This window comes from Dermacentor albipictus, chromosome 2 (assembly GCF_038994185.2).
Source record: "Dermacentor albipictus isolate Rhodes 1998 colony chromosome 2, USDA_Dalb.pri_finalv2, whole genome shotgun sequence".
In the NCBI taxonomy this organism is placed as follows: Eukaryota; Metazoa; Arthropoda; class Arachnida; order Ixodida; family Ixodidae; genus Dermacentor; species Dermacentor albipictus.
Genome location: NC_091822.1, coordinates 83,617,485 through 83,631,197, shown reverse-complemented (window position 1 = coordinate 83,631,197; position 13,713 = coordinate 83,617,485). Strand labels below are relative to the sequence as shown.

Below are 13,713 nucleotides of genomic sequence, written 5' to 3'. Positions count from 1 at the left end.
CGCCATAACCTTGAATTGTGAAACAGCAGTCATTTCGCGGGACCAGACGCAACATCGTGAATAACAAAGAAATCCAAAAACGTGCGTATGACGTCGCCTGGCCTGCAATGCCAAATGCACGCCCACCTGTTGAGCTCGAGCGTCATACATCGCCTCCATCGAACGCACCCCCTGCTTCCGACAAGTTGCCTCAACAGGATGTGCATCTGATTATACTGCTGAAGTCGCTAATGGCTGTGATTCGCACACTTTTGGGAAATGCGCAAACGTCGACCGCCCGATGCGCTTTACAAATACTGAAGGATCTCGTCCATGTGCTTGAAAGCTTGCATTAGAAACATCGCTCATACACTTCTGCGGAAGCGACGATTTCAAGAAGAAATCAAGAATAGCTCAATTCTTCAGGCCTCAGTTCAGAGGCCTGGAATCGTGTATTCCCAATTTAGGTCAATTTGTTTGTGAAAATAGGTTTCTGGTGCTAATCATCTGTGAACCAAACGTGACAACTATCCTGAAACTCACAGGATACGAATCTTTTGTTTGCGCCCCGTGTGACAAAAGTAGCGAGGTCTTCGTTTATGTTCGTAAGGAGCACACCTAAGTGGCCCAGGCCGTGCCTCCCCATGACGACAACCAGCATGTGTGCCTTAGTATAAAGAGACTCTCCTTCCCACTCATCACGAGCTACATATCCCTATCAAGTCGTTTACACTGCAAAGGACTTGAAAATATTTTGATGGCGATCTCCAGTGCTTGGATAATTGGAAGAGATTTTAATGCTCACCAGTCCATTTGGGGAAGTAGAAGAACCGATTTAAGAGGCAGGGCTGTTTTATCTTTTTCTTCGAGCCATGACCTCTGCATTTTTAATAACGGCAGTCCAACATTCTTGAGAGGGTCGTCGTGCAGCGGCTGTCTAGACCTTAGTTTGGTTTCACGCTGCCTTACATCGAGCGTATACTGGGCTGCTGACGTAGAAAGACAGGGAAGTAACCATATTCCTACTTACTTTCCCATCAGGGGTTTAAGCAGCAGGTCTTCCCCTATGGTGTCTCGAACAACTCACCTGCATTTCAAGCCTTTATAAACGCCGAATGTAAGGGCAGCATTGCACGTAGCATTGAGTTTGTGGTTGCGAACGCGATGTAAGCTGCAAGGCACTGCTTCTCATGGTCAACTACTCGTACTGACTTGACATTGAATTAGAAAGGCTTCGCGCTGTATGTCGGCGCGCCGAGAGGAGATATAGACGCGCAAAGCCGATTCTAGACTTTATGGAGAACGTACTTTGGACTGGAGAAATGGAGAATGAACAAATTATACAGCGAGCGATGGCTTTCATTTTGTAACTCACTGGGCCAGCGCAATGCTCTCTCTCTCTGTCACGTATGGCGAACTATCCAAGGCCTTCGTCACGCCACCCCTCTGAGGCGCTGGGTCTCCACCAAGGCTGTCGAAAAGCGGATGTTGTGGAAGACTTTTGTGAGGCAATTGCAGATGACAGAGAGCTACTAAAGGATCTTGCACTGTACTAAGTTCCCTTCACGCAAGTTTCGGTAGTGGACGAACTTTTCTCCATGGAATAACAGCGGGCTTCTATAGCCACTTGCGCGCGTTCCTCTTCGCTCGGACACTACGTCACGTACGCTGTTATCCGCCGTGGCTGTTACGACGTGGCCCTTTGTCGGTCGACAACATCATTTATCTTGTGTCTCCGATTCAACAACAGAAAGCATCCAAACGCCTCTGTGTAGCGCTATTTTTAGATGTCAGGGCGCTTAGGATAATGTTTCTCACGGAGCCATTCTTAACGCATTCGTGGCTGCTGCAAGTGGCAACTGCACTTTTCAGTGGATGCGGAGCTACCCAACCGAAAGGAGCTTTTTTGTAGTCAGCGAGAAGGTTCAAACTTCCTACCATTACAAGAGCCTTAGAGTTCCACACGGTGGCGTTTTGAGTCCGGTTTTGTTGAACCTGGCTTTGATATGATGGTGGAATTCCCGCCAGTCAGTGATTATGTGAATTTACGCAGATGACATCTGCATCTGGACGTCAGGAGTAACTCGGCTGCAGGTTCGCGCATGTTACAAAAGGATGCAACGATGATGTCTACCTACTTTTAGAGACAAGACTTGGAAATTTCAGCAGTAAAGTGCGCACTAGTCGCCTTGACGCAAAAATCGATGACTGGATAGCCGGTGTCTATTAATGACCAGCCTATGTTGTACAAGAGAACCCATCGATATTTAGCGATGATTGTCAACCGCGAACTCTCACGCAGCCCCCATGTATCCTACCTAAGGAAGAGAATCTTCTCTCAATGAGTCACTTTTCAAAGCCATTGCTGGAAAAGGGTGGAGACCGTTGGTGTGCTCTTTGCTTAACTGTACAAAGCGCTCTTCATGAGTTTCTTGCGTTACAGCCCGCCGGTGCTGTCAAGCACCCGGAGGACAAATCTCAGAGTGCTTTAGAGCATGCAAGCTCAAGCGCTTATAACATGTCTGGGTCTAGTACGATGCGCTCCCACATCCTGTAAATTGCCATCGCCCAGGGAACGTCCCATTAGTACATATGTCACCCCAGACACCCTTAAAAATCATCTTCACCACCTTTCCCGACTCCGGTCTGAATGCCTTCCGTATCTCACGGAAAGTTGAGCAGATGCAACCTTTTTCGGGCATTGTCACCTCGTACCGATCGTGTATCCGTTTGATTCCACGCCTGCAGCAAGATCACCTTGTCCTTTTTGGCATCTCCGGCAGCCACAAGTGCGGCTTTCCATTGTAGGAGTGGGAAAGAAGTTGAAGGAAAGAAAAAATTGTGCCCTGAATCATGTCGCTCTACATCTTCTGGGTGATTCATACTCCAATCAAGTTTACATTTATGCAGATGGCTCTTCTGCTCAAACCAGCTCTACTGGTGCGGTAGTCTCTGTGTCGATGTCTATTCGCAAGACGTGCAATATCAGCCAAGTCACAACATCGACAGGATCCGAGGTTTCCGCCCTCTATAGCGCCGCGATATATGGGCAGCAACAATCACTACATCACTGTGCTATATTCAGTGATTCAAAGGCAGCCCTGCAATCACTCTTATCAGCTCTGCGCCGCAGCCCACATAAACACTTTGTAGGGGATATACGATTACGCTACTATCAAGAGATGGATGGAGACCACGCCATTGTATTTCAGTGGCCACCCGGGCACTGCAGCATTACTCCCGATGAAAGTGCCGTCAAAGCTACCCACGAGGCACATGATGTACGCGAAACACCTCGATACCATTGTCCAGAACGGATGCAGCGCGGCACCTCAGCGGACTTGCCCATATAATTACTGTGAGAAAATGGAACACACTGGAGTGCACCAGCAGGCGCCTGTACGCCACGGACCCCCATATGACATAGAATATGTTACTTGGCTAAATCTGACCTGAAGAAACGCTACAGTGAGCTTGCGAGTAGGAGTTTCTTTCACCAACCCCTACTCATTCCTAACTGGAATGGCAGACAGTCGCAATTGCAGCAGATATGGTGTCAGGAAAAGAAACGACCAAATATCTGTGTGACTGCCCTACATACAAAGACGAGAGGAGTGTGCCCTTCGTACAGCTTCGTACAGCGTCCTTTCACAGAGGACAACATCTTGGTACCGTGGCCTCGTGCGTCTGCAATACGCAAGGCCACAAACGTGCTGGTGCATTTCTTGAAATGAGCCAGCCTGTATGACCGCCTGCGACTAAGTGATGAAGGACTGTGTGTGCAATAATGAAAATTTTGAACTTCCATCTTCCTTCTCCTCTTTTAATTCCCTTTCTCAGTGAAGGGTAACCTACTGGGCTGAGCCGAGTTAACCTCCCTGCCTTTCCTTTATGAATTCTTTCTCTATCATCGTCATCATCAGCCTGGCTACGCCCACTGCAGGGCAAAAGCCTCTCCCATACTTCTCCATATACCCCGGTCATGTGCTAATTGTGGCCATGTTGTCCCTGCAAACTTCTTACTCTCATCCGTCCACCTAACTTTCTGCCTCCTTCTGCTACGCTTCCACTCCTTTGGAATCATCTCCGCAACCCTTAATGACCACCGGTTATCTTCCCTCTTCATTACAAGCCCTGCCGGTGGCCATTTCTTTTTCTTGATTTTAACTAAGATGTCATTGATTTGCGCTTTTTCCCTCTCCCAATATGCTCTCGTCTTAGCCCCTCCTTAAAGTTACACCCATCATTCTTATTTCCTTAGCTCGTTGCATCGTCCTTAATTTAAGTAGATCCCTTTTCATAAGCCTCCAGGTTAATGCCCCATAGGTGAGTACTGGTAAGACACAGCTGTTATACACTTTTCTCTTGAGGGATGATGGCAACCTGCAGTTCGTGATCTGAGAATGCTTGCCAAACGCTCCCCAGCCCATTCTTATTCTTCGGATTATTTCAGTCTCATGATCCGGATCCGCGGTCACTACCTGCCCTAAGTAGATTTATTCCCTTACTACTTCCAGTGCCTCGCTACCTATCGTAAACTGCCGCTCTCTTCCGAGACTGTTAAACATTGCTTTAGTTTTCTGCAGGTTGATTTTTAGACCCACCCTTCTGCTTTGCCTGTTCAGGTCAGTGAGCATGCATGGCAAATCGTCCCCTGAGTTACGAAGCAAGGCAATATTATCAGCGAATCGCCGGTCACTAATGTATTCTCCAATAACTCTTATCCCCAATTTTTTCCGATCCAGGTCTCTGAATACCTCCTGCAAACACGCTGTGAATAGCATTGGAGATATCGTATCTCCCTGTCTGACGCCCTTCTTATTGAGATTTTGTTGCTTTCTTTATGGAGGAGTGCGGTGGCTGTGGAGCCGCTATAGATATCTTTCAGTATTTTTGCATACGGCTCGTCTACACCCTGATTCCGTAATGCCTTCAAGAGTGCTGAAGTGTCGACTGAATCAAGGGCATTCTCGTAATCAATGAAAGCTACACATAAGGGTTGGTTGTGTTCCGCACATTTCTCTATCACCTGATTGGTATTGTGCATATGGCCTATTGTTGAGTAGACATTACATAATCCTGCCTGGTCCTTTGGTTGATGGAAGTCTAACGTGTTCCTGGTTCTATTTGCGATTACCTTAGTAAATACTTTGTAGACAACGGGCAGTAAGCTGATCGGTGTATAACTTTTTTAGTCTTTGGAGTCCCCTTTCTTATGCATTAAGCTTATATTGGCGTTTTCCGTGATTCCGGTACGCTCGAGGTCAAGAGGCATCGCTGGATCCGTAGGTTGTAGCCAAGGTCGATCCAAATATGTCGCGAAACTTTGGGTGAAAAGCGGTTCAGTACAGATTGTCGCCGACATCAGCAAGCGGGGTTATGGGAGCAGCGATTGAAGCGCGACTGCGTTTGGAGGTAACACACATTGGCAAAGAAAAAAGCATTTTTTTTTTAATTCAAGCGAGACACAGTTAGATTCATTCAACGAAAATAAAATTCCTGGTCATCTTATGTATGTATGATGAGTTATTAAAATACAAGTTTATTCCATTTTATTATTATTAATAAATGCATTTATTTTCAGCGCCCATCGTTAGAAGGGGCGTTGACGCCACTATCACTCGCAATGCAATGCACGTCTTGAAATGGGCAGAAAGGCGCAGTCGTAAAGTTCACCTGTTGAAATACGTCCCCATCACAGTTTGTGCTCTCTTGCTTGTAGAAGTTTGTCTGAATTTTGTTACGTGGGTAGCTTCATCGCTTCTTAATCTGTTCAGTCAAAATTAGTGAGTTACGACCGCCAGATAATTGTGTAATTGTTTTCGTGTGACTGCGCCGGCCGACGGGCTTGGCGTTCGGATGATAGGATCAGCACTTTAGACCTAAAGCTTTCGTCGGCCTCCAAAGAAAGTATGTTCTGTGCAGGGGTGCGATTTCGACAACCGTACGGCTGCCTTTTCCTGCAACACTTTTCGCTCTGAAAGCTCGAAATGGCCATCAAGTTGAATGGCGAGGCATTTGAATATATAGCTCCAAAAGCAGGACAACAAAACACATTTCGCGCCTTCGAAAACAAAATGACGTTACTTCTGCTTTTAACGGACATGGCGTCGCATTTTTTCTTCCACCGGAAGTGTTCCCACCACATACATATGGCGCTACGTCCCATGAACGGCGGATGGACCACCATGTTTTCAACGTATGGGGTCCTATGGAAGCTTCGCTACCGGGTATAATTACTTTGTTATAGCAACGTGCCAGACCAAGCGATAAACTGCGCAAAAAGCAAGACCGGGTTTTTGAGCGACTGCATGGATGCCGCTCCAACGTGCCCACTGAAGGGGCGTAGGATTTCCAGTGCTCTTATATCCTCCTGCATCGCTGCAGTCACCTGGAATCCGGCTCCTAGTTCTCGTCTCCCCGCTAAGCCCCGGTAGCACAGGGCGTGCCCGCTGTTTAGCACTGCCTATGTTTCTTTTGTCCTCCTAACCTCACTGAGCCCTATAATATCGCATTCACTGCCCGCTAATTCCTCCAATAGCACTGCTAGGGTCGCCTCACTGGATAACGTTCTAGCGTTAAACGTTGCCAGGTTCAGATTCCTATGGCCGCCTGTCCGGACCCAGATATTCATAGCACCCTCTTCTGCGCCACAGGTCTGACCGCCGCCGTGGCCAGTTGCTTCGCAGCTACTGAGGACTGAGGGCCTGGGTTTGATTGTTGTATTCAGATAGGACGTTATGTACAAGTACTGCACAAGGGTTGCCAATCGCGCTCTGGTGAGGGGGTGCGTTACCGGTCCTGGTCACCGGGATGAGGCCGCACTCCAAGCCTGTTTATGCAATTTCATCAATACGCGTATTTTTTGTTCCAATCCGGGCAAAATTTCGCGGCACCAGGGTTCGAGCCACGGTCCTTTTGCACCCGAGGCGGGTGCTCCACCTCTATGCCATCGCTGCAGTCTCTCTATACATTACGAAATAATGATTTTTTTTATTACAGCACCACACTACGCTAAGAGAAGCGCCACCACGGTCAGCGCACCCACTATGCATGTGCCGCAACCGCTGCTGCGGCGCGCTATATATATATATATATATATATATATATATATATATATATATATATATATATATATATATATATATATATATATATATATATATATAGGACGTGCCACGGGCCGCGAAACAGACGTTAGCCGGCCAGGGTACCCTCCGGGGACCGCATGTGGTGGATACATACGGGGGCTGTGGGTAGAAATTGTACATACGATAACACAAGAAAGTAATCAAACTCTGTTCTTTGTTTCACGGCCCAGGGTGCCCCGAAGAAGTACAACATTGACGTCGACGCAGTGGCAGCTGTGTACAAAGTAAGTTGGGCGCTCCTTATTCGAAAGTTAAGACGTGGCGTACACTTGCTGTGGCTGTGCATTAGGTTGTAAAGGGGAATTTCATCAACACAGAAAAGGTGACATCTGAAGAAAAACCAGAGCCTCTTCTTGCCATTTTTTTCTTGACTGTTTCCAATTGCTAAAAAGTTTCTGTTCGACTACTCATAGCTGTGCATCCGTTGTTCTAATTTCTTCAAATTTTGTATTTAAAGGTGGCAAGAAAAAAAACTAAAGCAGGTCGAACTGCTGTTTAAGGGTCACGGATTAGTTTTGGCCGACTGTGGATCAGCCGTGATACACTGACGAATAACCTTGAATGACTCTCAATCATTCTGATCGACAGTGGCACTAGCTCTTAGGAAATACTACACCAAGTCAAGAGAACCTGACAATGAATAATAGCTTAATTAGCCTTATGTAGCGTTGCATTTAAATTTCAGTCACAGATTCAGTTTTAAAAGAGCTAATTTGACGAATAATTTGTCAACAACCAGTCAGATTAGAAAATCAAGTGTGACCAGGTGGCTGTTTGGCCATTGTTCTTCTAGCTAGTCGCATGTAACCTACTTATTTTGAAAAAATGCGCATGTCGCTTTCTCTCTTTTCCCAGGCTGCCGCTTGCATACACTAAATACACATATGCTTCCATGTGGTTAAATACGTATGCGTTGAACTTCCCACATTAGCTTGAGGCAGCTGCCCGCACTATTTTGTCAAATATTATTTATGTCGCAAATATAGGTATGCCAGGGTAGCGGGCTAAATTTCACGCTACTCATGAAACGCACTCAAAACATGAGTGCATGTATGCTCAAGTTATTACAAACATCGAAATTAACCCACGCACTTTAAACGTAGTTACGTCCTATAACGTCATCGTATTTTCCCCAAATAAAAGTAACGATACGCGTTCAATTCACCGACGTATGCGGGAAGGCTATGAACCTCGTATAACGTAGGAAAATAAGGAAAGAGGAAGCTTCCACGTTTATGTGCGACGCTTTCGATTATATCGGAAGCGTTGAAATGCCACACATCGCGCATAGCATTCACTCAATGTATGCCGAGTTTGAACTTGGTGTCATGTAGAGCTTTCCTGGGATACTTGGAAACATTGCAGATAACGGCAGTTTGAAACTTTGTAGCCCTTGACTAAGAAATTTTCTACAAAGGCTCTGATTAGGCAAGACAGATTAAATAATCATTGTCCGTCTCTCATAACACACTTCCTAATTCATAAATATATAGTCAGCGTGCGTAGCATATTGTCCAGTAAGGAAACGGGCAAAACCGCCTAAACCTATCGTATAAAGCATACAAGATTTTAAGAAAGGGAGCGTTCAGTAATTATTTTCAAAGCACGTAATTAACCCACGTACCTCAAACATATGGTACACGTCACTCTTAGAATAAAAAAAATATATATAAGTGCTTTACGTTTTCGGTCCTCCAAGCAAAGCGGGAAGATCTTACTAAGCATTTCCATAACCCGCCATTAAACAGTCTGAAAACGAAGGTTTAGCAATTTACACCCGAAGCGACCTACACATTTCAAATTTTGCTGGCAAGTGATCCATAATATTTACTACATTCGCCAAAGATGTAAACTTTGTGAGTAATGTTGTTCTTATAGAGCGTAGCTTCTAGGCGCCCGCGTCTACATTGAGCGACGGCGTAACTCGGCGTCCCCCGGAATTGTACCTCGGTGTAACCGAGCGACAAGCACAACGAACAGCGCGGAGGAGGAGAGTGCAACGAAAGCGAGAGGAGGAAAATGGAGGAAGCCTCCTTGAAGCACCATGAGAGGGCGCTCACGTCTGCGCATGCGCATTCGCGGCAGCGGCGGCCGTGCGGGCGAAAGAAAAAAATGAACCAGAAAGCTCGCCATCGAGCATAGCGTTCACCGCAAGCATTTTCCATTAACGATTTTGGTCGCATAAACAGCAGTTGCCAGGACGCGGCAACTGATGGCCGATCTACATAGAGGGTCCGTCATGAAAGGTATGCGCATTTTCTGGGAAAAATAGATTTAATCACCGCAGCTGTACAAATGGTTAAATTCCTTCAAAATACTCTCCCCCTGCATCCATGCACTTGCGGAGACGCCCCTGCCACGTCTGGAAGGCACCCTGAGAGTTCTCGACGGGAATGTCTCTCAGGAACGTTGTAACATGCTTTTCAACGTTTTCCACAGTTTCCCAATGCTTTTCTTTCATCGCTCTATTCAGTCGGGGAAACAAAAAAAAACAGTCGCATGGAAGCAAGTGGGGAGTGTAAGGAGGATGGGGGACAACCCGAGTGTTTTTCAGGGCCAGGAAGTTCGTAACGATAAAGGACGTGTGGCTGGGGGCATCGTCATGGTGGAGCATGACCGTGTCTTTGAGGTCAGCCCTGACACGTGGGGTCCGGCGTTTCAATCTCTTGAACACCTCCAGGTAAAAGGCTGAGTTGACAGTTCCTCCCTGCGGTACAAACTCAAAATGGACGATTCCTTGGGTGTCCAAGAAGAGAATGAGCATCGCTTTCATGCGAGACTTGCTCATTCGCTCTTTCTTGGGACGGGAAGATGATCTTATGTGCCACTCGCTGCTCTGCCTTTTCAATTCGGGGTCGTACTCGAACATCCAGGATTCATCTCCGGTCACGACAGAGTTAAGAAAGTTCGGCTCATTTTGAATCAAATCAAACAATTCTTGACAGCGCAAAACTCGAAGTTCTTTCTGATCTTTCATCAACACTTTCAGCGTAAGCTTCGTGCAGACCTTGCGCATTTGAAGATCCTCGGTCACTATCACATGTACCGCATATCTGGACATTGGTAGGGTCAGAATCAGAAGAATCAGAATGGGAATCGGTTTTTATTGAGACGATTACCAAGATTACAGGATGTTAATACGCGGAAGGAGGTCCCGAAGTCACAGACTGCAATGGCACCTACTTTAGTAAACGTAAAAAAACACAAATTCCAGTAGTTTCAGTAAATTGTTAAAATGGAAAAATTACAGGTTTTAGTATGAATAGCATGATGGAAGAATAACATGTGCATAAATGTCATAAAAAACACTGTAACATAATATCGTTGACAACTAATACAGTAACAACGTAAGTGACGTGAGGAACACAGTATAATTTGCTCACTCGAATGTATCTGTAAAGCAGAAACAGAAATTTAACGGTACGACAATGAAAACGAAATGTAGACGCCCTGAAAGAATGGTTGTGAGTAGGAACTAAGCATCAGTATTCGTGAGAATCTAATCTTTTAGCTGTTTCTTGAATTCGTGCTTTTCAAGTGTTTCTATATCCAATGGTAGTCTATTCCAGAATGGGATAGATGAAAAATGGATGCTCTGCTTGCCATAAGTAGAATGTATTTTTGGTAAAATGAAGTTCCTATTTATTGCAAACCTGGTAATATTAGTATTTATTAGAGAAGATTGTGGTATCAAGCTATCGCACCATGTGTAATTGATTTGACGGAACAAAAAGGTACCTACGTTATATTTAACGAGTGGTGTAACTGAAAGAATGTGATTAGATCGCAAAAGATAGTAGGCGTCATGGTTATGTGGGCTAAATATAGTTATTCTCATAGCCTCATTCTCTATGATTTGCAATGAGTTTAGATGGGTTAAGTCTCTGTTTCCCGAGCAAGTAACGTAGCAATTGATGTGGGAACGAATAAATGAAACTATAATGATAGTAATATTTAAAGCTTACATATGTCTCATGCTTTTAGAAGTACCCTAATCCCGTAGGCAATCTTCTCTTTTACTTTGGTTAAGCGTTCTATAAATTTATGTTTTCTGTCTACTTCTATACCAAGATAATTACATGAAAAACGTCCAGGTATAGGACTTGCGCCAAGAAAAATAGGAGGAATGGAGTGAAGTGTTTGTTGGTGGGAAGTGAATACAACAAATTTTGTTTTAGACGGGTTTATCTGTAGCTTTTAGTATGGCACCACTCCTGCAGACTGTGTAACTCGCCATTAAGGTTAGATACTAAGGGTCGGAGACATTTATCAAAGTTAATGATAACAGTAGTATCTGCATAAAGTGTACATTTCGAAGAACAGAGGCAGTTAGGCAGATCATTGACGTATAATAAAAATAAAATCGGAGCCAATCAGCAGTTTGCTGGATGCCCAAACGACGGTCAGAACGACAAACTTCGCACACACGATCCACGTTTTCTTCGGTTCTGGTCGTTGTTGGGCGTCCAGAACGGGGTTCGTCGGCGACCTCCTCCCGGCCCTCCTTGAACTCATTGCGCCACCTCCCAGACTGGGACCTTGAAATGCAGTCGTCCTTGAAGGCCTCGAACCATCCGGAATGTTTCGGTTGCATTCTTTCCAAGCTTCACGCAAAACTTGATAGCGAACGCTGTTCAAGCGAACGCTCTATCGCGCCGTGTTATCCGCTCAAGTTGCAGGGAGTAAACTGGCGACCGGCTGCGTTTGCAGGTGAAAACCCTCGCCACACTTCTCGACCGCTTTTACCGCGATGCCAAGGATAGTCCTGTCATAAAAAAAAATCATGCGTATTACTTCCATAATGGACCTTGCATAGCGCCGCGCGTCGCTGCTCTGCCATTCGATGCGGTGATTGGTGCGATACTTCAATATATCGAGAAATAAACAGGCGCGTACACCTGCGCTCAAATTTCGCTTCAGGGTGTGCCGTAATCATCAGTAAATGTTTTTTCACAGAAACGTGAAAACATGCATATAACGCTTCTGGTGAGCTTATAGTAGCATCTTAGTTATGTAGCTTTGCTGCAATAAGAAATGGTAACATTCACTCGAAGGCGTGACATTAAGAGTGATAGCATGGGCCACCATGTAGCTGAAGGCGTCTCAGAATGCTGCCACGATGCTGTGTCTGCCAGTAGTCTTGCAGGCATCGCATCTCGATTGTGCACGGAGATGACGCCGAGAAAAAAAAAATCGCATCCATCCTAATCTGCCAATTTGGGCTACCAGCAGAGCTGTGAAAAAAAAAGAGAAAAAACTCGTGAGTTTCGCCTGAAAAGCGAAGCATCGATTGCGATAGCACATTAGTGGACCGCTATACTGAATAAGCATAGTAGTTTTATCCGCCGTATAAAGCTGTAAACATAGGCACAGTAACTACACTAACAAGCATGGCGTCGAGTCCGAACACGCAAACATGAACACATCTCGCTGGATAACAGCGGAAACTCGCTGTCATAACGGTGAAGTGAGTAAGCGTGGCAGCAGCAGTACACTTCGCAAATGTTTTGCAATAGATAGCGGCCCGGGACATCGCGCGCCCGGGCCGCTATCTATTGCAAAACATTTGCAAAGGTCCGGGTGGGTTGCAAGGTCCGGGTGGGTCCGGGTGGGTCCGGGTATTGCAAAGGTCCGGGTGGGTTGGCCGCGCCAACCCACCCGGACCTTTGTTCTCGCTGTCAAAGGCCATCCGCGTCTCTGGACACCCCCAAACCCTCTGTGCGCGGATCGCGCATGCGCTCTTCGTAGCGGGACATCACGACGGCGGCGCCGACGCGTGAGTGCACCACGGGCATACGTATAAATGCTGTCGCAATTATCATAACTAAAAGAAAACTTATCATTGTTTCCTCTTTACGGTGAAGCAACGAATGATATACAAACATGTTAAAGATACTACGCGAGGTGTAAGACTCGTCACTGTAGTGGCACTATGAAGTGAATAAAACGAACGTAGGTTGACTAAGTAAAAGAAATATGTCCCTATTCTATCACGAGGAAGTGGATGTACGTACAGCGAAGCTGGTGCGGCCGTAAGGCGACGTTACACAAGTACCACCGTCAACACCACAAGCGACATACGTCACGTGCGCACGCACGTGTGCGCAAGTGCACCATACATCATGTATTTTTTAGGTCGTTTGCCAAGCGCAAGTGCCCTATTGATCTAAATTAATGTTCAAAAGTAAATTGCGTCTGGAAATGCGTAAAGTACGACTAACACACAAGCTACACACGTGATAGCTACGGATTACAATACGAATAAGCGAGAAAACATAAACCTTTTACGCGGAAACGGGAAAAAAATTGGAAGATGGCAAAGCTTATGCATCTTCGCAATTTTTATTTTTATTTACCATTCTATCGCATGGACCGCGATAGAATTCGAAGATCCCTGGCTGCTTCTCATGCTTCGTACCAACTGCAGCTTTTGTAACCGTAATGTTGAAGGGAACGCTGGAGGCTAACGCTACACACTGAGTGGTGCTTTCTGCCACAATCAGCCTTCTGGTAGAAGCGGGGCCTCTTGCATGGGCCGCTGATGCGCGGAGGCGAGTAACATCTCGATGGTGTTGCATGGAAC

The 13,713-nt window shown here is 45.9% G+C and overlaps 1 protein-coding gene across 2 annotated transcripts in view; it reads left to right on the top strand.

Annotated features, from left to right (window-relative positions):
- LOC139055463 (uncharacterized) overlaps nt 1-13,713 on the top strand; it is a 70,702-nt gene that overhangs the window by 31,843 nt on the left and 25,146 nt on the right. For both annotated transcript variants that reach the window (XM_070532957.1, XM_070532956.1), the window contains exon 5: nt 7,301-7,354. In XM_070532957.1, the coding sequence (XP_070389058.1) occupies nt 7,301-7,354 (54 nt within the window). The remainder of the gene's footprint in view (nt 1-7,300; nt 7,355-13,713) is intronic.